Here is a 26,396-nt window from a genome sequence, read left to right on the forward strand (position 1 = left end):
CTGCTGTACAGTAACAGCTGATTTTGTGACGTCTACGGGAGATTCAGTCCGGCTGACAAATACGAGGGGGAATCACACTACCTCTAATCCCTTCTTTTGTTTTTGATTTACTGTCTGGGCCTCTTACCAACCATCAGGATATCAACAGAATTACAGTATACATCCATCTACATACAGGGGGATGGGGAAGACAAGGAGAGGAAATAGGAAATGGAAAGATAAAGCTGTGGATAAGTAATAAAAAGTGAATAGGAAAGACGACCCGCTGAAACAGAGAGAGTGAGTGTGAGGAAGATTCAGGGGGAGAAGATGGATTCTGGGTAGGTTCTGGGGCAACTGCATTTTAATCCCATGTTTAGCTTTGAACAGACTTGCATAATCATATAAATGTCTATACTGAATAGATCGAAATCGTTGTGGAGATTAGTTTGGCTCTTAATTCATTTGCCCCCCTGCTGTCAAAATACACGACGGCTTGATTTGGTTCTTGATGGTTTGTATGTTCGTCACGCAACAGTGTTGCTGCGTTTTGGACCTTTGTTGAACAGGACAGTGTGTTATTGTGTTAATCTGGGATCTCTGAATGTGGATAGTGTGTCAGCTAGAGAAACAATGACACAGTTAAACTCATGCATTGGCAAACACACACGTGCCTTGGATAGTGCACAATGACAAGCTCACGCTCTCTGTCCCTTTCTTTCTCTCACTGTCCTTTTTTAAGTTTTCCTTCTTTATTTTTCCTCAATGAAACTGTTTATAGGCATGATATATAGATGTTTTTGTGCTCATAGTATACAATTGTGTCACATATGTTTTATAGAAGCATTTAATCTCATGTTCTGCTGTTAAAAGGACATTTCAGAATAGCTGCCGGTCTTAATATGTGGTGCACAGGCACATGATCAGATTTGTCTAGGTCTCAACATCTGGCCATATTTATGTGTTGAAAGCCTTCATACGAGAAGTCTTTGAGTGTAGGACCCCTCTGAGTGTACCCTTAATTGCTCATTGATTTGAAGATATGATTTGTTATCTATTAACCTTGTTACAATGTAGGGATCAAAAATAGGCCATTCAGTTTTTATTGCAGGATTATCTAGGGCAAGATATATAGAGAGTATGTACATGCCCTTTCAGCTGCATTACATTTTAATTGGGTTCAGGCTTGCTTTGTTTGCACTGATCGCCCTTCACTTTTTTTTCTATAGGAGAATGGACTTCAGTTTGCGTGATGCCTTCACAGATGGGGCACCTAAGGCGACCCAGGACAGCCTGCTGAAGAGGGATTTTATGGCTGAGTTGGAGGCACAGACCTATGATGATAAAGTGGGCGAGACAGTTGGGAAGTCAGAATACCGCCCCCTTCTGGATGGGCTGGATGGCAAAAGGGAAAGTACGTGTTTCTGAATAAGAAGTTTTCCTTTTTAAAATGGTTTAATCAGACACAAAAGGATATTTATTGTTCAAGTATATTTAATGTCCTAGCAGCTTTTTTCATCCAGCAAGCTTCCAAATGGATAAAAACACCATAAAAGTATATTATTTGTGACATTTGTACATTAAGAATGTTACAGAAATTTCAAAAATTATTTTGAACTTTTATTCATCATAGAAACAAAATGTATCATGCTTTCAGATATTAAACAGCACAACTGAAAGTTTTTCAAAATATTATTAGTTTACTTTCTTACTAAAAATAAATGCAGGCTTGGTGTTTTTTGTTTTATTTAGTTTTTTTCAAAAACATACAAAAACTGACCTCAAACCTTCAATATTAGTGTTTTTTTTTTTTGCTGCTTATTTTGTAATATTTTTTTTTTATGTTATGTTGCATATAATTATGTAGTACAATGAGGAACATCCTGTTCTCTTTCACTTTTGTAATTTACTGTGTTACTTTTGCATTGGACTGGTGCATTCTTTAAGACTGGTCAAAAACATTAAGTTACATAAAAAAATACTGATTACCCCTTGGCTAACTTGTAGTTGCTCAGACTATTTCTTAAGACACTGTCTTAACATAGAGGCTAAGTTTATGCAGTTGGTCCCTGATGTATCTAATCTGAAGTGGATGCTGTTTGTGGTTGTTTATATGTGTTTCTCTCTTCTCTATCTGCCACAACATATAATGGAAAGTGGCACAGGCACATTTTTTTCCTATCGTGTATTTCACATCCTGTTCAAGTTGGTTTTATGAGAAAAAAACTCATTGATATTCCGATGTATTTTGGGTTGCTTTTATGCTTGTTTGTCTAGGACATACGCCTGATCGTGGCTGGCAGCATCGCAGATCTAAGAATTTCCCCTAAGATTTTTTTTCCTGCTCCGCCAGCCGCCTCAGACTGTGATGTCTTCTGCCAAGAACCCATCCGAGGGATTTCTAGGTTCGGTTAAGCGAACATCATCCTTCCTCCTGGGTTACAAGGAGCTGCTTTTAGTGAAGTTAGTCATTGGTAAAACTTCTAGAAAACAAACTATTTTAGTAAAAGTCAATGAACTTTTAAAGCTTTTGGGCAATCGTTTCTGGGATTATGCCATCCTTTACTATTTCTCTTTATCCTATATTGATCATATGAAAGTGTTTTGTTTTGTACTCATAAGAGAATATGCAGAAATGTTGACCTTTTACAGTATGACATTGGGTTAATGCTTGACAGAATGCTTAGACATCAGTACAGCAGGATGCAGTCTCAACAACAGCAAGGTATGTGTATATGTGTGCAAAGGTGAGCATGTATGTGGATGCTGACTTCAACAAATCTGTCCACAGCAGATGTGACAGATACTTTTAATAGCTTCAGTCAAAGATCCATATGAGATTAAATTTCTGCCTCCATGTGTAGACTTGCACTCTCAGTATAATTAGGGCTGTAGCTTATGAAAATCAGCATATAGCAAAAGCCGTCTTTCTGTAGTAGCTTCTCATCAGATCATTACTGGAACTGACATTTTGGTGAGTAATTATTACTGAGCGTAAGTTGACAGCATTGATAAAACATTACAGCCCGGTAGCAGGCAAGGAATATATTTTTCCTGACACACATCTTCCTCTGAAAAGGTTGTGTGAGATAAAGGCTGTTTATTGACAAAGTAATAAAGAGCTATGGAAATTTTAAGTTGTCTGTTGACAAGCGCTTGGAGGCTCATTTCTAAAGAACAAAGTACAAGTAAAGATGATTAATCCATAAATATGCTGGCTATTACAGGCTGTGCAGCTACTTGGAAAGATGATAAAATTACACTAGTCCATTATCGTATATATTTTCATTAATATCTTTTTTAATATCATAACATTTTAATATTATCGTACATCTAATAAACCGAAGAAATAATTGAATTTTGGCAAATTACATATTTTTTGCAAAACTCTTGTCCTACTCTGCTCTTATATGACAATTAAATGTTGCAGACATCAAGGGTTTTCAAATGGCTTAGAAAACATTATCTTCATTGTATATCATGCAATAAAATACATTTGCAGTTTATTTATTTTAATCTACTGCACTTAATTGGAAATATAAAATCTGTAGTCTTTGAATATAGACAAATAGCACCCTCTGGTTATTATTGATGTCTAGTTATTGAAATACTGAAAAAGAGCTTTTGTCAACTGAATAGTTGGTATTTAAACGTGAATTAGTAAATTAAGTGAAAATAATTACAACTGCATTTAGATTCAAGTCGAATTATTGTCTGTATCATTTCAGTGGCTTTAAAAGGATACACCATCCAAAAATGGTGGAAAATTTGTCATCGTTGACTTGTCCTCATGTGAATTCTAACCTGTATGACTTTTTTTGTTCTCCGGAACACAAAAGAGATATGAGAAACATCTTTAATTTTTATTTTTTTTGTCCATAGAGTGAAAATCAGTGTGGTCCAATGATGTTCGGTTACCAACATTCTTTACAATATCTTTTACTTTATTAATTAGTTGATTAACTTAAACAATATTTCTGTAAAAAGTGTGTAGTATATCTATCATGTTTGTGTACTTTTGTAACCATATTGGATGTTAGATAAACTCTGGTTCTTTCTCTGTGCTGCTGGTACTCACAGTACAGCATTGGTTTATGACGTTATGTAACTGATTCTGTGCTGAATAGGATGTCTGCAGCTTCAGCCCCTTTAACTGCAAAACCAGGCTCTCTACCACAGCATGACTTGGCAGTCTGCACTTCAAGTGCCCCATGTCTGGGACAAAAATTACTATTTGTAGTTCCTCTTCCATTTTTTTGGCTTTTAACTGTAGCTTGTGTTCAGGTTCATATGCTTCTCTTTGTGAGGCCATTACCCTGCTCTGGTTATTTTAGTACTCCATCAACATCCCGAAGCATAAAGAAGATTGAAAACATGCTACTTGAGGCATAAACACACAAATCACCTAGAAGACCCATTAGGGTCGACCCCTCTGTACCTTATCAACATTCACCACAAAGGCCTGGCCAACAGATTTCCATTGCATCCTTGCTAATATAGCAGACACCGCATGACTCACAGTGACATGTACAACGATTCTGTTCCACAAAGAAGATAATTGCATGGAATTGGAACAGCCCAGTCCTGTGGTGGTGTGATCATTAATCCAGAGCTGGTATCTGAGCTAATGCTGGTTCAGTGCTGGCTCTTCATGTCGGTCAGTTTTGATGCTGATAGAGTGCTTTGCCTAGGGAACATAGAGCAGCCTCAGCTGGTTGTATTACTACAGTAACAGGCCTGCAGTCCCAGCATCACTTATCTCCAGTTGCCCTTCTCATGACATTGAAACATTGGAATGGGTGGGAGCAGGCCTATTTTCAGGAATGCCCCTCCCCATTGCCTTTGATAGGGGACACATTAAACTAGACAGACAGTCAATCAGATTTCATGTAAGCAACAATTACAGTTAACAATTAGTCTTAGTAAATGCAAGTCACTAATGAAGAGGATGTGTTCATCACGCAGTTAAACATTACACTCCTCTTTTTCACAGATGGGTTATTCTCAGGTGGGTGTTGTGAATTGTGTCTGAGCAATTCAGCATTTCATACATAAAATTACTATACAGAATTATTAAAGAACTGTTTAAACCGTGTGTGTGTTTCTGTGTCATTCACAATTAAAATGAAAAAAAAAAAAAATATATATAATTTAGTTAAAAACTATCATGTGTTGCTGTACTTACACAGAGTCCGTTTGTATGTTTTCTGTCTTCTCAGGGCCTGGGTTCATGTCTGCAGGCCACACTGGAGGGCAACGTCAAGACCCTCAAGGAGACATCCATCCCAGCCCGCCTGGCCAATATGTCTATAAGAATGACTTTCAATCAGGTGGGATCATTGCATACATCAAACCTGCTTAAGAGAACTGCATGAAATAGTTCACAAAAATATATATATATTATTATGTACTAGACGTTAGTCCAAGTCTTTCTAATTCCAGGACCAACATCAATGATTGAAAAGCCTGTCCAAATAGGAAACCAGCAGATGGGATCAGCAGTGAAGGACAACAGCATGGACTCTTTTCTGGGTAACCACAGCAATGCTTGATCTTGCTGACTTAAGGTTGTGGCTTCGATTCAGTTCATTTCCTCAGGCTCTGTTAAGTTTTAATGCAGTATTGCTCTGCTGCTCTATGCTTCAGGGTGCTCTCAGCCTGGAATGAATATTGGTATGAATATGAATGTTGGCATGGCCCCTTTCCAAAGCTCCAAACCCCCCAGCATGGGTGAACCTCAGAAGACCTTACCCCTGTTTGCCAATGAACCACCCAAACCATCCCAGATAACTAATTCGAGTGAAACGAGCCCTCGTAACAGCCAGGAAAGTTCTGCAGGTAAAGTCTATCGCCACTTAAGGCACCTCACTGCAGTCTAGGACAGGTAAGACAGACTTTAAACACAGATATTAAGATACTGATTGATTGTTAAGTCACAGAATGTCCTGTGATCAAGTGCTCTCATGTCGTTCCACTCTGTCTGGTCAAGGCATGGATGGGTCATCAATATCTTGTCATAAGATAAATGCTTCATACTTTTCATGGTCTTTCATTTTTAACTTATTGTGAGTATGATTCATTGATTTATGAGTATGAGTATGAAGTATTGAATCCCAAGAGTATATATACCCTTAAAAATAGGGGTAATTAGTTACTTGACTAAATATCTTGCATACTGAAATATCCATTCCAAAACATTTTACATGATGGATCATAATAGTCAATGATCATCATTCACAGTTTGTTCTTTGATTCAGACTAGCCAGTGTGCACTGTCTTCAAATGTGCATTATGGTGGAAGGCATTTTCTTCAGCCACACTGTAGTATTACTTTGTGAGTGTGATGGCTGTGAAACTGAGAAGAGAAATGTGTCTTCTGAACCAGAGCCAGTTTTAAAAGCCATTTCACGTTTTAGACCATATATCTGAAATATAGATGTTACTGCCACTGCTTCCAGGTAACTGTTATAACCCTTTCATCACTTGATCATGTAAAATAGAAATCATATGATGTAAAACAAAACAAAAAAGTTTGGTTGAGTCTAGAAATTAAAATAGTTTTCATCTAATTCTGCTTTGATAGCTGGAATATAGCACTAGTAAACATCATCCAAATTCAGTTAGCAGTACTAGTTTTGTTTCGCTTTAAATGTAATGTATTTTGATGTTGTCAACCATTGTGTGTTCCGTGTTTGTCTGGTTTGTCTGGTTGTTGATTTTAAAGGGGGGGTGAAATGCTCGTTTTCACTCAATATCCTGTTAATCTTGAGTACGTATAGAGTAGTACTGCATTCTTCATAAATCCAAAAAGTCTTTAGTTTTTTTATATTCATAAGAGAAAGATAGTCTGTACTGATTTTTCCCGGAAAAACACGACCGGCTGGAGGCGTGACGTGTGGGCGGAGCTAAAGAATCACGAGCACGAGTAAGCTTTTGCGTTGAGAGTGTTTGGAAGCTGTGACATTACCGTGAGGAAAAAACCAACCAATACAAACCATGGCTAACAGTCAGATTCAGCGTATATTTATGATCCAGAATCAGATCCAGAGGCTGAAATTTAACAAGAGCAGCATCAGGAACGACGTCTCTATGTGGTATGTATTGAAACTGTATATATTTGCTCAGCGGTTTTGGAAAATGTCTAAGTTCCATTTTGTCGTTTTTTTTTTTTTAAGCTGTACATGTGGAAAGTGCAGTTTGATGACAACATCGCATGTTGTTTATTTGATGTGCTTACGCGCCAATAGCTAAGTTAACAACACAGAGATATTTGAAGCAGTTTTACTCACCGCCTGCGGTTCCAACACACGATTGTGACCCTTTTTCGCTGGGACTGCATTATCCTTAAGAAATAAACGATGTGCAAATCCGGTGTCAAACTGGGCCTTGTTTGTTTTGCATCTTCGAAATGCAGGGGAACAAACACAAACACTTGCACAACTCTGTTGATGCTCTGTAAAAATAAACTCCATCCACTGGTCCCTTAATGCTGTTTCTCTTTTGGTAATCTGTACAGGGTTGTCTTGCCCTGGCAACCAAAAACACACTCCTTTTGTGACATTTCGCGACGCTCTTGCTTTGATCAGTGAAGTCTGTTGTGCTCTCAGTGCTGTGCTAAACGGGAGCGCGCGCTCTTCCGGGAGACGCGCCCTCAGGACCCATATAAGGAAATTCCGCTCCATCTAACGTCACACAGAGCCATACTCGAAAAAAACTTTCCGAAACTTGTGACAAACCGGAAGGAGTATTTTTGGAACAGAAATACTCCTTCAATCATACAACTTAATTTTTGAAACTTTGTCCATGTTTAGCATGGGAATCCAACTCTTTAACAGTGTAAAAAACTCAGTATGCATGAAATAGCATTTCACCCCCCCTTTAAACAACCCTGGAAGGAGTGCATTTGGCACAGAAATACCCAGTCATAAGTCCAAATCAACTTTCTATCATGTTTAGCATGAGAATCCAGCTCTTTAACTGTGTAAATTACTCAGAATACATGAAATTGCATTAGACCCCACCCCCACAATACATGACAATATGTTGTTAAATAGGAAATACAACACCCAATTTGTCAAATGCTTGTTGTTGTAGTCAATGTCACATAAGCCCTTGCACACCTTACAGTTTAACTGATAATTTTACAGAAGCCATAATTCTTGACGTGTCTGTAATACCCTGCAAGATCTGAAGGAATTCGGATCTTATTTATTTTATTTTTTTGCAATGTTTTCACATGCAATTTTTAGCATGTGAAAACATGAAGTTACTGCTTATGCTGAAATTCTGGATCAGAAGCTCATAAGGTGGTAGTCTCTGCTCGTAATATTTCACACAATGCAAGCTAAACCATCAGCAATTTCCTCACATTGGGGAGGATGCATATTTAGCCTGCTGTGAAAGTCTCCTCAAGTAACATTACTCTGAGATCTTTTAATCATTAAAATAATACTCCAAAACCCAATGGAAATTTCCAAGGGAACCCATGGATAATGCTAATTATTTAGAACTACACACTGAAGGATGCTTGTTCATTGTGAATTTGTGAATCAATTGATAGTTTCTTCATATCATCTTCTGGTGTAACACACCATATGATGCAAGTGATTAGTGGTTCATGGGTAGCTGATCTATTGTCTCTTTGGACACTTAATTGCTGTTATGAGTTGGAGATGAACAAATTTTGTTGTCCGAAGATTTGTATGGTAGTCAGTGACACTTCCTCTTCCTCTCTGTACACAAAGAAGTTTTGGGAAGCCCTTGGACAGGTGAGGAAATGCTCTCTACAGAGCAGTCCCGAGCTTCCATCAAGGCAGAAAAGAGTCACACTGACACCTTGGGATTCCAGAGTCAAGATGCAGCATCTGGTGAGGAAAAGTCCATCGAGGAAGGAACCGGAAAGCAGCAGAAGCGAAAAAAGAAGAAACGCAAGGACAGGGAAGAAATGTATGACCTTCTGGACAGTCTTGGTTCCCCTGACTCAGAAGAGACCCCGTCTGAAAGCTCCAACCACGGCTGTCCGTCACCTCCTAGTAGGGATGAAGACATTTGGGAAAGCGAGTTCCAAGAAAGAGGGGGAGGACGTATCAAAGCCAAGAAGAGTAAAAGCAGAATGAAGCTACCAGAGGATTGGAGTGCCCATCCAACCATAATGAACATGGACATTAGCAGCCCTAATTTGGGTGATTCAAAACCTCCATCCAGTGCTAGCATAGATCAAGGAAGGGCACCACCCTCACTCACACCTGAACCTCTGCACCTCACGGGAACCCAAGCATGCAGTCCCCAACCGACAGGGCAAAGAAACACTTCCTTATTTTCAAATTACCCAGACTCCACTGCGAATCCCAAAGATGACTCAACTCATGAGATTGACAGGGATATGTTTAATAAGGATAAATCAACTAAAGACGATATCAGTAAGTCTAACCTAGAGTTGCCTGGTATTCACCCTTCAGATCTGTTTCTCATGGATTCAAAGACTGATCCAAATGATGCCGACCAGAAGTCAGCCTTTGCCCTCAGTCCAACTCAGACTGTTATGTTCCTTGACTCTGTGCTGCAGGCACAGACCCCAGATGCAAGCCCCCCATCCCACAGCACCCCCGTGAATACTCCCATTCCTCACACCACTGCCCCAGAGGCCACTCCTGATCTGACCACTGGCCCACTGTCCATCAGCACAGACATCCCTGCCCTTCAGAGTGCACCAGCTGTTAGTCACTCTTCCCCAACAATTCCCCCCAGCACTGCAAAGAGCTTAAAGCCGGAGGCTACACCTTTCATCCCTTCACAAACAGAGCAGAAGGACCCCCCACTGGCACAGCCCCCCCATCTGGAAGGTTGGTGATAATGAAGACTGTATGGAGATGATTTACATAATGCATGGCTCAATGAAATGGGCCCTCCTCTGCTTAGCTATCTCTGTATCAGAGAATTCTGTAAGACACTAAGTACTCCATATTTTTCTTTCTTTCTTTCTTTCTTTGTGTTAGTCCTCTATAGCTTGGATCTTTGCTGCATGTAACCCATTCTTTTAATAAAGATGTTTAACATTTCAATGCAGTCATAACACACTGATCGCTATGCATCACGACTGGCAGCCGACTTACTTATTCTTTAGTCTACCATCCCCTGGATTTCAGTACAATTTCTCTTGTTCACAGCATCCCTCAAAATGCACATTACTTGTAGATGTGTGTCAACTAGTCAACTGTCTATGTCGTATTGTACATATTCTAATCATTCTGTGGCTGAACAGTTTTTTGTATGTCAGTCCTTGCGATCTTATGCTATATGACTCTTTATTCTGCTTTAGTCTTGTTCATAACTGTCAATCCAATGTTAATGAGATTCAGAGGTCTGTCTGCCAATGCACCTGCCTACACATAGATTTTAAAATTGTTATCTTTAGATTTATTTAACCTTTTAATTTTTAGCAGAAAATGTTTTGTAAGTATCTGTTAATGATATTCTTTTTTTCTTCTTTTCATGTTAATCACTGTTTGATCAACACTGGACATCAACCAGGTAAGAAAATATCTCATTAGCTCATTGTGAATTGTGGGTCAGCCCCTGTTTGTGTAGTACTGTATATCCATATATTATGAACTTTATTGTTGAAGTGTTTTTGATATATATGGAGAGTAGGGATGCACAATTAAATGAGTTATTTAGTTCAGCTCTTTTGCTATTTTTATATGGTGTTAACATGTTAAAATTAACATTGCTGTTATCTAAAGTTCACTTACAGTTCTTAAAAAAAATTAAAAAAATAACCGGTAATATTTATCAAATCTTAAAATGAATATTCATTTTCATACTGTACATTATGTTGAAAAGCCTAAATTCACAATATTGATTTTAGTGTGTTTTTTTTTTCTTTCATTAATTTAAACCATATACTATACTCTTTCAGTCTTAGTAATATATCTGTTTTTAACCATCCATTAACCATCCTTAAAACATCCATCCCTATTGGAAATTTTAAAACGTATAATTGAGAACATAATTTTTTTTTTCTAAGCATAGTTCAATCCCTTAATCATCTGAACTTAAAGGTGCTGTAGGGAACTTTTGTAAAAATATATTTTTTACATATTTATTAAACCTGTTATTACGTCCTGACAGTAGAATATGAGACAGATAATCTGTGAAAAAAATCAAGCTCCTCTGGCTCCTCCCAGTGGTCCTATTGCCATTTGCAGAAAGTCATGCGCTCCCGGTAAAAAACAACCAATCAGAACTGCGGTCCGTAACTTTGTTTGTGTTCAAAATGTAGAAAAATGAACATAATAAGCGAGTACACCATGAATCCATTTTCCAAACCGTGTTTTTAGCTTGTCCTGAATCACTAGGGTACACCTATAATAAGTGTTTAAATTCTGACTATTTTAGATTGCTTCGGGGATACCGCGGCGGAGTAACCCAGTACCTTTGTGATTCTTCATAGACATAAACAGAGAGAAGTAGTTCCGGCTACGATGTTCTTCCGCAAGACGCAAGCAGTTCTGTTTATTAACCGCTAGAGCGTCAAAAGTTCCCTACTGCAGCTTGAATGTTGTCAGTAAGGCTACATGGTGTTTTCTTTTCAAAGCCTTTATCCCCCTTATTTTTCCTGTTAGAGCGGGAAATTTTATGTCTGGCTTCTGTCCAGGTATTTTTAGCTGTATAAAACAGCACGTTTTGCTGCTTGATACTGGAGATTGGTGTGTCTTACCATATTATATTAAAGGTGCCATAGAATGGAAAACTGTATTTACCTTGGCATAGTTGAATAATAAAAGTTCTGTAGATGGAAATGACATACCGTGAGCCTCAAACACCATTGTTTCCTCCTTCTTATGTAAATCTTGTGCATGCAAAAGATCACTGTAAAAGAGACAAATCCAAATATAACAATGACTGTGACGTTACAGTCAGATTCATTAATGTTTACACCCCCAACATTTGCATAACATATTCCAGCCCATGTTCCAGCCCAGCCAGACCTGCACAGCTGAATCATCGATGCAGTGTTGCCAGATATTGCTATTAAAACAAACAAAAAAGATAAATAAATTAAAATCATTTCAAATCTTTTGCAATTAAAATAAGACAAAGATATTGTTGACCCTTTAAGGGAAACTCCACCCCAAAAATAAAATTTTGTCATTAATCACTTACCCCCATGTGGTTCCAAACCCGTAAAAGCTTAGTTCGTCTTCGGAACACAATTTAAGATATTCTGTCTCTCTCTTTCTCTTGCACTCTCTCACACACACACACACACACACACACACAGAAACACACACATCTCCTCCTATCTCTCCCATCCTCTTGCGGCAGCTCATGTAAAATTGATGGCTGGGCTGTTCGCCATTATATAAGACTCATAGAGTTGTTCTTTTTATAGCAAGTGATTAGGGTGTGTTCAGAGGCATTTGAGAGGTGCTGCACTCTGGTAGGGGATTTTGAGGGATATCGTGTACTGGGCGGTAGCTTCGGATCAAAAGCTAACACAGGTCACATCTTGAATGATGTAAGGAGTCAGGACTTTCACTGTGTTTCAGCTGATCAGGTTTATTCATCTAGATGTTCTTCTAGTTTTTGTCACAACACTTGGTCTTTTCTGGATTTTGGTCTTTTAAATGCAAAAATAGGAGATGCCCTTCTTGGCCCATTTTCCCCTTCCTTTACTCGCATCAGCCTTCTCGTCCTTTCTTGCCCTTGCTCATTCACTTCCTCTCCCTCCCCTCGGGTGGTTCTGACCACACAGGACTCTAATATCAGCAGCTGCATTGACGGGGGGGCTTGTTGCCATGGATATGGGAGGCGGTTTCCTTGGTGATGCAGCGAATAGGACCTGCCAAAGAACAAGCTAGGGTGTAACTGTAGGATATGTTCCAATAATAGAAACTTTGTGACATAGCTCCCGATTACTCAATGAGCTTGCATCTTCTACCCCACGCTAAATGTGTTAAAATGCATTTCTTACGCTGTGTTTTTGTAACTGAAAAGAACATTGTGATAGTTTAATACAGAGGTGGATATTTTAATATTTATTCACTGGCATAAAATTGCTTAATTTTTCTGAATGTTCTATTTATGGTCGTCATGAAACTTGTGTAAATGTAGATGCATTTCTATATGGTTAATAATATAATAACATTTAAACTTTTTGAATACAATAATGGCAATACTGTATATGCCCATGTCAGATGCATTAATTTATTGTCCTAATGTCACATAATCATAACAACAAATATTATATTGACAAACATTGTTTATTTTAATCATTAATTATGGTAAACAGATTAATGACAAAAATCCAGAGACAATATAGAAAAAAATAATAATAATTTGTGCCATTGAAACCAAGATAAAAAATACACTGGAAAATGAAATGAAGTGACAGGAACTTTTGATATCCTCTGTATATTGAACTATATGATGTAGTGCAATGTGTTCTTAGAGGAATGTAAACAGTAAAATACATCTGACATGTCCTTATGCAACAAAATCCATTCACAAGAATCTGACTCATTAAAGCAATGAGACGGTCAGAGATAAAAGACTTCTTTTTTATCCGTCACTGGCCTGGAAGGCCACTGCAGCTGATGCATTGTACTTTGTGTGTGTGTGAAGTTCACTCTAATTAAGGTCCCTGAGCCAGTCAGACTACACATGAATTATGACATCACATGCCTCTGCTCAAATCTGTAATGGCGTATGCAGTGGGGGCCAGAAGAGTAAGATGTAATACAGGTTTTGCAGTCCCTGATATAATTTTAAAACCACGTTTTTTTTTACTGCTCACATTTTTCATGTAAGAATGCCTGTAATTAACTGGTTTTTAGGTTACCTAATATAGAGGTTTAAATGTATGCGCTATTTCTGTGCAGATACATACTGTAAAGTGCAGAATAATGCAGAACACTGCTGTTGAGACGGATTGTGGAGGTGATTTATGTATCTCTGCTTATATATGTTTAATGAATTTTTTTTCATGAATAATTGTCATCCTTGATGTGATCATCAGTAGCCTGACTACGTCAGACTTCCTACTTCCGCTCAATTTCATTTCGCTAGCAGAGTCTGGTATTACCAGGCTAGATCATCATGTGTGTGTCACCATAAAAACAGAAGACAGTGAAAGGACATGACTGAACTGGAATTGGACTTATGTCTAAGGGCTGATGTGACTAATGGCTGTAGGGAGAGGATTTAAACATTTATTTTATTTATTTTCTTGAAGGGCTAGTGTCTGAGTATTTGATTTATCTGTTTGAGTGTAAGAAAGGTTGTTTTTTTTTTGCACTCACGAGCCTGTGATCTGCACAAAACGTTTATCCATTGCACGCAAATAGATGGCTATTTTGGGTCGCATTTACTTTGACCTTGTGTTGTTCATGGTGTTTAAGGACAAGGACATGTCTGCTACCTGTCTATGTTGCCATTGGTCTAGTCTGACTTGCTTGACTGGTTTGTTTTCTTGTCCTTACAAAGAAAGTTAATGGCATCCAAAGTGATTTTGAACTCCAAAGACTTCCATTAAATTGGGCATTTGGAGCATTCTTCAGAATATCTTCTTTTGTTTTCCACAGGAGAAAGTTTAGTAAAATGCAAGGGTGAGTAAATGATGACAGACTTCTCATTTTTGGGAGAACTATACCTTTAACACACTCTCATAAGAACTCTCTAGAGAAAGAAAGACACAGTAAACAACAGAGGTCACACGTCCATCAACCTCATATGTGAGAGACGGATGAATATAATGGTTCAGCTGATTGCTCCAAATGTGATTGATACTGGTGTTATTTTGTTGAGAGTCGGACATGGCGCCTGAGGACCAGGCAATGATGACATCTTTCGTCACCACCGCTAAGGGTAAAGGGGCACACTTGCGTCTGCTAGAGCATTCTGAGCACCAAACAAGACAATGTGTGAGTGAGAGAGAGAAAGGGGTATTTATAAACACGCTAGATGCTAAAAGCAAGGGTTTTCAGTACGGAGCATCCAATAAAGACGCGGTTCTCGTGATCACGTGATCGAAGACTTGGAAGGAATGTGCGGACAGAATTAGGGTGAGAGAGAGAACGAGAGAGAGGAGGGGGAATTGGGAGAGAGAAGCAGAGTCATCTCAGCCTCAGCATTGAGGGAGGTTTAGAGACCAGCGCTATAGACTTACTCATCTAAATCAATGCCGTTTACTGACGGATAGACACCTTGATACAGAACAAATATATCTTGAGCGACAAGGACTGTAAGGATGTCATCCCAGCGTTCAGAGTGCAGAGATCTTAGGTTTGATCCCTCCATACCAGGCTTGGCATCGTCAACAGCTGCCCAGGGCTGGAACTGGCAGCAGGGGCAGCCAGGCAGTCTGCAATCCTCCAGACTGTTAGAGGACGACAAGCAGGACCTTTTCACCAAGTCGACAGCAGTCAGCCAGGAGGTCGACCAATGGGTAACCAGTCACCAGAGCAGCAGGGGTGGGAAGAATTTGGGCAGTGCAGCAGAAAGTCCCACAAGCGTCTCAAGCTCTCCATCACCCGCGTCTTCAGGGAAAGACCTTTCCACCAATGGGGTGACATCAGGACTTTCACCAAGGAGTGGCATCTTGACATCTTCAGACAGAGTTTGGGATCCACCCCCCAGCATCTTGAAAACAGGCCTCGCACCAAATTATTGCGTGATTGGCGTGGTGAATGACAGCTATGTCGAGGGTGAAGTTGAGGGAAATGCAGGAACGCGCCCACCCATGTCACCCCCCATGCAACAGAGCCGAGTTGTCCAGCGCACAATGTCAGACAGTACCCACCTGACAGTGCCTGCTAGCCTTCAGCTGCCCGATAAATATCCAGGCAAAGATGTGCCGCCACCTCAGACCGCCATCAAATACTTCACCGTAGAGGACAAACAGAGTGTTCCGCCATCCATGAGCATCCCATCAGCCCCTACTACAAAGAAAGAACAACCTGCTGGTGTGCCACAGAGTTCTCAAAGGATACAGTTACCATCACAGCCATCGGGAAGCGGAAATGTGGTTTCATCTCCTGAGATTCAGTCTAAAGCTGTCTGTAATGGTAGGTGAGATCAGCTGCTGTGATCTCTGTGGTGTGATGTAGGATTGGGATCTGTTTAAAGTATGGTGGCTCTCTAGAGTTCTGGTTCTTGCATAGCATTTTGTGTACTTGTGTCCTTGCATCAACTGATGTAGTTCAGTTGATCTGTATATACTATACTATATAGTGTAACAGGGCTGGAAATACACAACCATTCAAAAGTTGTTGTTTTTTACATTTTTGAAATATGCCTCTTATGCTCAGCAAGACTGATTTACTTGATCAAAAATACAACAGTAATATTATGAAGTATTATTACAATTTGAATTAACATTGTTCTATTTCAATATATTTTAAAATGTAATGCATTCCTGTTATGGCAAAGCCATTACTCCAGTATCCGGTGACAAATAATTCTTCAAAAATTATTCTAATATGCTCATGAAACATATTTTAATTATCAGTGTAGAAAACAGCTTAATCGTTTTGAGAAAATGTAACTTTTTTCAGAATCCTCTGAAAATATACAGTTTAAAAGAACATTTATTTAAAGTAGAAATTGTTTATAACATGTAAACGTCTTCACTGTCTTTTGTATCAATTTAACATGTCTTTGCTGAATAAAAGTATTGTTAACTTTTTTTTTATCTTACTGAGCTTAAACATTTGAATGGTAGTATATTTTGATTTTGTTTCTTCAAATGCTCTTGCAGATGGCATTGTGTGTGTGCATATCTGTGTATTAACACACCTGATGAAAACAGATTGCCAGATGCAGAGGTTATAGATACGAGATAGACAGAAAGATGGATAAGATTTGCTGTGTGAGCTACTGGCCGCCTGCAGGGATACACAAAAATATCAAGAGAGTAACCTTATGGATTTCCTTTAGTCATAATTAGCTTTTGCTGTACTGAGATGAGCCCACGTTTCACACGTATTCACTCTGGCATATTACCATCCATTTATCCATCTGTAACTGAGGGAAGAGCTTCAGAGGGAGAATTAGGGTTATAGTTTTCTTCCAGGGTCTCTGACGGCACCCTACTGAAGACATACTAAATGTTCATGACATTTCTAACTATTAACAAATTTCTAACTTACTAACTAATTATCTCTCAAGCATTATAAGAATTTTATTCCACGCGAATGTTAATAAAAAGTATCACAAAATCAGTTTTTCGGTGTGAAAAGTCTTTAAAAATTTAAAAGACTTATATATCTTCTTCATATCAAAATAAGAAAATAATAAGAAGGCCACAGTGAAAAACAATCCAATAAAAATATACTTTACTAAATATCGCATAAATAAATAAAAAATAGTAACAACAATAAAATTGATGTGTTAGACATTATGTTGACCCGTCACATCTTTCAATTAGTATTTTTCACCCTTTCTTGGGAACAGTGTACTCTTTCTTTCTGTCCTTTCTTTCTTTGTTGTTTTTTTCTTTCTCTCTCACACACACATTGTTTTTGGTCTTCCACTTGGCCACTGACTTTTCATTTTGTGGGGAGAATGGTGCCAAGTTACATAAGGCATCCAGGCTGACAATGTGCTTTTCTTTCTGTCCGCTCAAGGCACTGTCACTTTCTGTTCCCTTTTCCATGATCATTCATGCTCTTCTACTCTCATTCTTATTATCATAATGTACTGAGACTGAGACATAAATTGTAGCATACTGTTAAAGTGCCCCATTATGCCTTTTCGACTATTACCTTTTATGCAGCATGTCATGTAGCTGTATTTAAACATAAACTATCTGCAAAGTTGTGAAGCTGACTGCACGATGGATAAAGCTTTTTGTCTGTCAAAAAAAAAAAAAAAATAGTCGGCTTGCAGTTGCCTAAACGAGTCATCAGGAATTTGAATCTTATTCTGTTACGGCTCTATGTCACAAAGTAACACATTTGCGTTTTACATTGCAAACTTGTCTGCCCACAAAAAGTACAATTTCTTTGTGATTAACATCATGTCGAGAAGACGCTGTATCCTATGCTATGAGAGTACATTTTTTTGTTTATCCACAAACTTGGCAATCTTGACACTAACCACTAGGGGTGCTTCGATCACAATCGGCCGATGATCTATCAGGTGTGTGATTTCACATAGAGCAGCTGTTACTACACAGAGCCGTTGATGCGCAAATAAACGCAAAAATGAAGTGGATTTGCGCAGCTTCTCAGTTAACAATGGCTCTGTGTAGCTGCTCAATGTGAAATCATGCACCTGATGGAATTTACCGCTGATTAGATTAGAGAAATTTACTGACGAGATGCACATAACGATCGGCCGATCTTGATCGGAGCACCTCTACTCACCACAGAAATATCCTGCATCCTGCTCCATTTGTGCTTGTGAATCAGTCTCTTGTTGATCAGTCAGTTCAACTGTTTCATCATCAGACTCCAGCTCGAGTTGGTAGGCTACAATCCATACCATCTTTTCTATTTATTGACAAGTCTCCAGGACTGACATTCTGACATGATAATGTGCATTTTGTAAACGATGCGCGGTACGCAGTAGAAGAATCCGCAGTAGAAGAATCTGGACCAATCACAAAGGACTGCGCCATCTGACCAATCACAGCAGTGAGGGCTCACGGAAATGAGATGTTTAGAGAGAATGAATCTTTTATTTTATTTTTATTTTGAATCTTTTTCATTTTTGTAAATAAATGTAAATACACATTTGCTTAATTAAATATGGGAATTTCAAATTTGTCTTTTCTAAAGTGAAAGAAGATAAGACAGCCAAAGAGAAAATGGAGAAGGTTGAAACTGCTCTGAAGATGGGAAACATCAACATAACTGAGAAGCAGGACAAGCCTGAGAAGACTGATCACCTGGAAAAGAAAGATGAGATCACAAAGAAAACAGACAGTGTGGATAAGACTCAGAAGAGTGAGAAGATCATCAAAGATGAGAAGAAAGTCGAGAAAGAGGAGAAACAGGATAATAAAGCTGAGAAAAACCAGAAGGTTGAGAAAGTAGACAAACCTGAGAAGACAAACAAGGAGAAAGAGGAGAAGAAGGACAAGGGAGAAAAAATGGACAAGACAGCCAAAGCTGAGAAAAATGCAATGACTGCTAAAGGACCTGCTAAGTCTCCGACAGCTAATGGGAGAAAGGAGGTGACCAGTCCAGATAATAAGCCCAAGGTAAGTCTGAAAAACAAGGGGACTTCATTAATTTAATATGCTTTTAGTTAAATTGCCACATTTGAGAAGAAGAGGTGTTTGCTCTCATTTTGCCATCTTTATTAAGAATAAAGATCAGTTACCCAAACCCACAACTTATGATTTATGAACAATTTGTTTTTATCATGCTCCCATGTTTGCATCTTGTTTTTATGTTGTGCATTTTGCAAATACATGCATATAGCCTTCAGTTGGGTCAACCAAACAAAGCTCAGCAAGACCAAACTCGCTGTCCACTGGAGACAGTGCAGGTGCCACCAAGCGCATCTCTCCCACCACCAACTCTGCCAATAAAAAAAGCCCTGTGCCCAAAGCCTCAACCCCCACTGCTGGCACCAAGAAAATCCCCACCACCTCAACTACTCTTGAGACTAAGGCCAAGGTGAGTTAATGGCATTTCCCTCAGCTGTGGTTTGGCACCCGGCCTACAATCCACAGGGGAGACCATTTGTTACTTTCTCTGTTGCCCATCTCTCTTCACTTAAAATCAGCCCATGGCTTGCCCTCTGTGTCATTGTAAACTCAAAATGTTCTATCACCAGCAAAATCCCAAAAGAGAGGTGTTTTTTTGTCTTTTTGCAATTTTGTCCTGTCCTGTCCTGTTAATTTTCTTTTAGCTAGGACATCTATCAATTAATTTGACTAATTATATGCCTCTCTGTTGTGATTAGGTTCTAAATTACTTTTCCTCCAACTTTCATGAATGGAGGTTGTGGATTCTGAATCTATAATTCAGATCACTCACCTTTTTATTTAGTGTCATTTTTTTATTGTCCTTTAGGTAAGAGAGATTTTTATTATTATTAGAAAAAATGGTAACACTTTAGAATAAGGTTCCATTAGTTAATGTTAGTTAACTACCTTCGTTAACATGAACTAAGCAAGAACAATGCTTCTACAGCATTTATAAGTCTTAGTTCATGTTAATTCCAACATTTACTAATGCATTATTTAAATCAAAAGTTGTGCTTGTTAACGTTAGTTAATGCACTGTGAATAAGCATGAACTAACAATGAATAACTGTATTTTCATTAACTAACATTAACGAAGATGAATAAATACAGTAATAAATGTATTATTCATTGTTTGTTCATGTTAATTAATACATTAACTAACATTAACTAATGGAACCTTATTCTAAAGTGTTACCGAAAAAATATACTATATTAATAGTAGTAAATTATATGTTGTACATTTTAACTTCAAAACAATGCATTTATTTTAATTACAGAATTTTTTTTAGGTTTGCTCCCAACAAAAAAAACAAACAAACAGAAAAAAGTAATCAAATTCAATATCAAAGGTCCACACCAATACCCAATAAACCAAAATCTACTTGGTGATCAAGGTCATGATCAGAACCTCAATCTGGGTCGATGGAACATTGCTTTTTTCAAGATTTCAAGTAGTCAAACTGCCTTAACTGATAAGTCACCCTGAAACATTAGGCCACCTTATGTATACAACTCATCTAATCACTTTCTTGACTTCACCTGATTTCCCCTGGTTGTTCACTTCAGCCTGCTGATGACTTCTTGTTTTCTTCAGTCTTCTGAAACAGCAACCCAGCGTCGCCCTCCAGTGCAAAAGGCTAAAGCTGCATCTGCTACAAACTCTAAAAACAGCACTAACACCCCAACTACCACCTCTGCTCAACGCTCCTCAGGTGAGTTGTTCCTTCATATAGAGCTCAGTCAGGAACGACGTCATATTGAGTTTTACAATGATTAATATGGGGCATTCACTTACAGTCTTTATAATTGCATGCATAGTATAAAGTTCCTACCTAGACCATAATTTTTTATTTTATTTATTTATTTATTTATTTTTTGTCTACTGAAAGATTTTGTAAAGGTGTTTCTTCAGTGAAACAACTGGCAAGTTGCTAAACAACAGTACAATCCAACAGTGTTTGCACTTCTGAGCCTCATTTTGATTCCTGTCTTGGAACTACTGTATCTGTAGGAGCTCAGGTTAAGCATTCAGTGATTAAAAATCAGGTTAATGAGATTAAAATTGACATTTTTTTATTTGATTATGTCTGTTTACAGCTACAAAGACTGAAAGCCAAGCAGGAGAGGTGAAAAAGACAAGTGCAAAGAAAACACCAGGTAAGAATGAAGCCATTTTCTTATCCAGAGAAATATTTTACATACTGTTATAAATTACACATAGTATATTAAATGTGATACTACCGTACATACTGGCAGTGATATTTACATACAGTATAAAATTGGTTAGATTGCTTTGATTTTATCGCTATCAAAATATAAATTAGGATGCTTGTTTAGCTTTAAAGGGTTAGTTCACCGGAGAATGAAAATTTGTCTATCTTCTACTCACCCTCGAAGCATCTTAGGTGTATTAGACTTTCTTCTTTCAGAATAATCCAATCAGAGTTATATAAAAAAATTGTCCTTGCTCTTCCAAGCCCTTCAATGGGGGTAATCGGGTGTTTGTCATCAACAGTTTCAGAAAACGTGAAATAAAGTGCGTGCATCTGTAATAAAACGTCCCTCACACGGTTCCGGGGGGGGGGGGGAGGGGGGGGGGGGTCGAATAAAGGCTTCCTGTAGTGAATCCGTGCTTTTTTTGTTAGATAAATATCCAGATTTCAAACATAACACTTTTTTTCTAACATCTGCTGACTGTGGGACGCAGAAGACATGCAGGCGGAACATGGAAGACATATGCGTTACACGCGCTCTTCTGGGAAATGTACGAGCAAAGTTTCCTTACTTTAACAAAGGAAAAACAGTCTCCTCTTGGCTTTTTTCGAAGTCCTCTGACCTTTTTCTTTACTGTGGCGAGTGGGGCGGGGCCGAGAGGCGTGGGAACGAGGAGTGAGGCCAGGTGTAGTGATTGGAGATGAGCTACACCTGAGCCCCACCGCTAGTATCGAGTCCCACGTAGGAGATGGAAGGATATAAAACTGGAGCGACGACCGTGAAGGAGGAGAGAGGACCAGGCCTGGGATATTATTTTATGTTTTGGCTTTTATTTGTGCGCACCAGTCGTCCGTGAGGGGCTGGTGCGCCGTTTTGTATTTATTTATGAATTATTAAAGTGCTTTTGATTGTGCGCCGGTTCCCGCCTCCTTCTTCCCGATGAATATGGAGATTTGTTTATTACATTTACAAATCCTCATTGTGTGCTTCTAAATCGTGACCAGCGTTTTGTTTTGTTCTTTCCGCGCTTGTCACTAACCACTAGGGGTGGGGGGAAAATCGGTACAGTATAGTATTGCGTTATTTTCCGCGACAACACTGTATCGATACATAGATTCCAATTATCAATCTTTTAGTATACTATTTGGTAGAATAATGGTGAGGTCAGCTGGGTCACCTTCAACATACAGTAAGTTAGTAAAATAAAGATAACGGCATCGCAGATAGTCATCAGGAAAGCCCCGACATCCGAAAATAATTGCAGACCTGCCGACCTGTACGCATTTTGCGTACCGGCTATGCATTTTCACCTCAAAGTAGACTGGTACGTTTTGTCACTCTTCACTGTGCAAAAACTTTAGTTTGCACTTAAATATTTTCGGCGTTTTATTTCTTTCCTAGTAGCCTATAGTTTACAGTTTCAATTCAAAGCGGCTCGCGCTCAAACACTTTAGAAGCTCTGACAGAAAGGCTGCGTGTGATAGTGGGTTGGGTTGGGGCAGGTTAAGAAATTGGCACTTTATTGCGGGGCGGGTCACTAAAAACAAAAATTTTAAAAATCCATTTATGTTGCATGGAATTTAGTGGTGGAAATTTTTATTCTTTCAAGAGATTCGTTGATTTTCAGTTCGTTCACCAAAATGATTCATTCACTGATTCGTTCAGTGACCATTTCTTCATATTACACAAATACGGCAGCAGTTGGCGAAAAAGGGTGTCTTATGTGTTATGTCTTAAGTCATCGAACGTATTTACTTGTGACAACTTGAGCACAAACTAACTAAACAGTTACGGTAAACAGTAAAAAACAGTAAAACTGTAAACTGTTTACCCTAACTCCAACACCCATACACCCCCACACCCCGCTGATGGTACTCAAATACAAATAGGTTGGCAGGTCTGTAATTGGCCGAAAAATGCAAGCAGAAAATATAGGCTACATATAATAATAATAATATATGGTGTGCCGCGCTTGCCCGCCAGTGTTCAGTGCACATGTTTCACTCTCCTTGTCACTGTGCAGTTTGACGCTCCGATCAATATTCTGCTCTATGCTCGTGTACCGCTCATGCTCACCGGAAACGCAAAGTCCACTCAAATAATGTGCCGACAGAAAATTTCCTGTTTGTAGTAGCGCTACTGTGCAGTAACATGGTGTAGACTAGTGCAGCTGTACTGGGCAACAATGTTAAAATGATGCTACCTTCAGTGACGCTATGCTCTGCTCATATGCTCTGATAATAATAGCTTTGTAGGACTATATATTATTTGGATAATTAGTCCAAAAAAAAAAAAAACTTAATGTCTGATTCTGTTACATAGAAGTGAATAAAAATAATATATTGATAATTAATACTAAGGTAACTCTTTACAGTAAGGTTAGTTAATGTTAGTTAATGTATTAACTAACATGAACAAACAATTAAAAATACATTTATTAAAGGTTAATCTTTCCTAATGTTATTTAATGAGAATTCGGTTGATCATTTACTTCATGTTAATTCAGAGTGCATTAACTGTTAACTCGCACAACTGTTGAATTTAATAATGAATTAGTAAATGTTGAAATTAACATGAACTAAGATTAGTAAATGCTGAAGAACTATTGTTTATTCTTAGTTAGTTAACTAAAGTAGTTAACTTATGTTAACTAATGAACCTTATTTAAAGTGTTACCAATGTTAATATAAATACTGTCCAGTTTTATTGTTACTTTCCAGTTTTATTACTTTCAGTAAAAGTGTAGTAATTTTATTGGCTTGTGTTTTTTTATTATTATTATTCAGTATCATTCAAATTTAGTTACATTTAAAAAGTCTTATAAAATGACTATATTATTTAATAAATAATCATTACAAAGCATTTTCGGTTTTCGGCCAAGTGCATCCAGAATTTTCGGTTTTCGTTTTCATTTAGGTGCATACCTAGATGTAAGACTACATGTTTTATTTAATTTAATTTAATTTTAATTTAACAGTAATTTACTTTCTAATGCCCCAATTGCAATTAAAGGTCTAAAGTTCAAGTTGCACAGTTATATCGCAATATATTGCAGAATATCATAGTATATTTAAAATCACAATAACATTGTATCATGACAAAAGTATTGTGATAATATCGTACCGTGAGGCCTTTGGTGATTCGATTAATGGGACGTTTTATTACAGATGCGCGCGGTTTATTTCACTTCTTCTGAACTGTTGACAGCAAACACCCACAGACCCCCATTGAAATGCTTGGAAGAGCAAGTAAAAATTTTTATATTACTCCGGTTGGATTATTCTGAAAGAAAAAAACACATAAACCTAGGATGCTTCAAGGGTGAGTAGAAGATGGACAAATTTTCATGAATTTTCCATTTTCATTAATTGCACTTGTACTGGACAATTCAGTGACTGATTGACAGCTTATTATAGCAGTGTTGTACATTGTAAACAAAACTTTATTTCCCAGTAGAGTAATAAATTCCTATGCATTTTAATTTCCAGAAGTTGCTTTATGATATACCCTTATCATTAAGTTTAAGATCATTATACCATTTAAGGCTATGAGACTGGATGTAATATAAAATTAGTTTAACTGTGCATTCAAATATCTTTTTTCCCAATATTCTACAAACAAACCATCCAAATTTTAAGAAAGACACACATTTCAATTAGCAGAGACTTGAATAACAACCATTAAATGAAATTAAACCAATTCTGGATAAATAACCAAAAGTCCAACAGATTCAAGATAGGAGAGATCCTCTTTACAGTTATCCACTGAGCAAGGTGCTTACTTGTCTGTAGCTGTTACTGAATCTTGATTTGATGGAGGCTTAAAGAGCAGGGTGAGAAATTTACCTCTACTCTTTCCTGAAAACACAGCAGTTCTGAGCTAATGCACACTGACTAGTGCATTTGCTAGTCATCAGATCTGAAGCTGCTGACATAGTCAGGGATAGACTTACTCACAGATGCCTGTCTCAAAACATCGCAATGATAGAGCCTTCAACTCCTCTTTGCATCTCTGTGTACATACACAGAGCACTTTTCTGGTGAAAAACATTCATGAGGTTAATGACAACAGGACTTATCCTTCTGTGATCTCTCATGCATACTGTATTAAACCTCCTGTATTCTGCTGTTTGCTGCTACAGAAACTTGCATTTTGTTTTGCTGTTAAAACAACTCCAGGGACAACTCGCACACCATCCTCTGCCACCAGTACAGCAGCCACCAATGGGACCCCGACCCCTCGTCCCTCCCGTATCACCAAACCCCCCGTACCCAAGCAGACTCCCCTAGAGAGGAAGCCTCCTGTACCACGAGCCCCTCGAAACATCCGGCCCACCAACGCACCACTACCGGATCTAAAAAATGTGCGCTCCAAGATCGGTTCCACCAATAACTTGAAGTACCAACCTGGAGGAGGCAAGGTGAGTTGACTGGTCAATAAAGAACCAGGAGAATTTGCATGTGTGCAAGGAATGAAATAATTTGGGCTTTAGAGACACACATAGTTAATGCACTCAACCTCATTTCTTTACAGACTTAGATTCAATTTGAAGCATTATTTGGCAACACATGATCATAAGCTCTGTTGTTCTGCACTATTGCTGCTATTAAACACATTATGAAATCTCTAATTCTGTCGTAGTTGCTTCTCATACTGTATGTACATTTCATGTTGCTGCTGGTCATTGTAAATGCCATTATTCATTTGACTGATCCTGAACTTTAAGATGCTGTCAGTCTTTTGACTGAGCTCATGGATGCACAGTTTTCAACAATGTGCTATGATGGACATCCACCAGCCGAGGGAAAACAAAGCTTTTTATTGCTGAATCTGTAGAAATTATTTGTCTGTCTTCCATAGCCGTCTCCCAGCCACCTATCCTTCCCCATCCCATATAAATAAAAAAGACCTTGTGCAACAGGACACCCTTAAGGGTTTTCACTTTTCAGGGAAGATCTAGAGAACACAATGCATTAGGACTAGCTGTTTCCATATTTACACC

At 38.3% G+C, this 26,396-nt stretch overlaps 1 protein-coding gene across 3 annotated transcripts in view; it reads left to right on the forward strand.

Moving 5' to 3' along the window:
- The window catches only part of LOC128028462 (microtubule-associated protein 4-like), a 45,813-nt gene that overhangs the window by 4,108 nt on the left and 15,309 nt on the right, over nt 1–26,396 (forward strand). The window contains exons 2-9 of one of the 3 annotated variants that reach the window (XM_052615767.1): nt 1,209–1,393; nt 5,199–5,309; nt 5,422–5,511; nt 5,626–5,817; nt 18,762–19,186; nt 20,775–20,892; nt 21,278–21,337; nt 25,573–25,814. In XM_052615767.1, coding sequence (XP_052471727.1) covers nt 1,213–1,393; nt 5,199–5,309; nt 5,422–5,511; nt 5,626–5,817; nt 18,762–19,186; nt 20,775–20,892; nt 21,278–21,337; nt 25,573–25,814 — 1,419 coding nt within the window. In that variant the 5' untranslated portion in view covers nt 1,209–1,212. Of the gene's footprint in view, nt 1–1,208; nt 1,394–5,198; nt 5,310–5,421; nt 5,512–5,625; nt 5,818–9,878; nt 10,510–15,100; nt 16,047–18,761; nt 19,187–19,409; nt 19,608–20,774; nt 20,893–21,277; nt 21,338–25,572; nt 25,815–26,396 lie in introns of those variants that run through there. The other 2 variants (XM_052615768.1, XM_052615766.1) reach the window with 2 other exon arrangements.

The sequence above is a fragment of the Carassius gibelio genome, chromosome A2 (genome assembly GCF_023724105.1).
Source record: "Carassius gibelio isolate Cgi1373 ecotype wild population from Czech Republic chromosome A2, carGib1.2-hapl.c, whole genome shotgun sequence".
In the NCBI taxonomy this organism is placed as follows: domain Eukaryota; kingdom Metazoa; phylum Chordata; class Actinopteri; order Cypriniformes; family Cyprinidae; genus Carassius; species Carassius gibelio.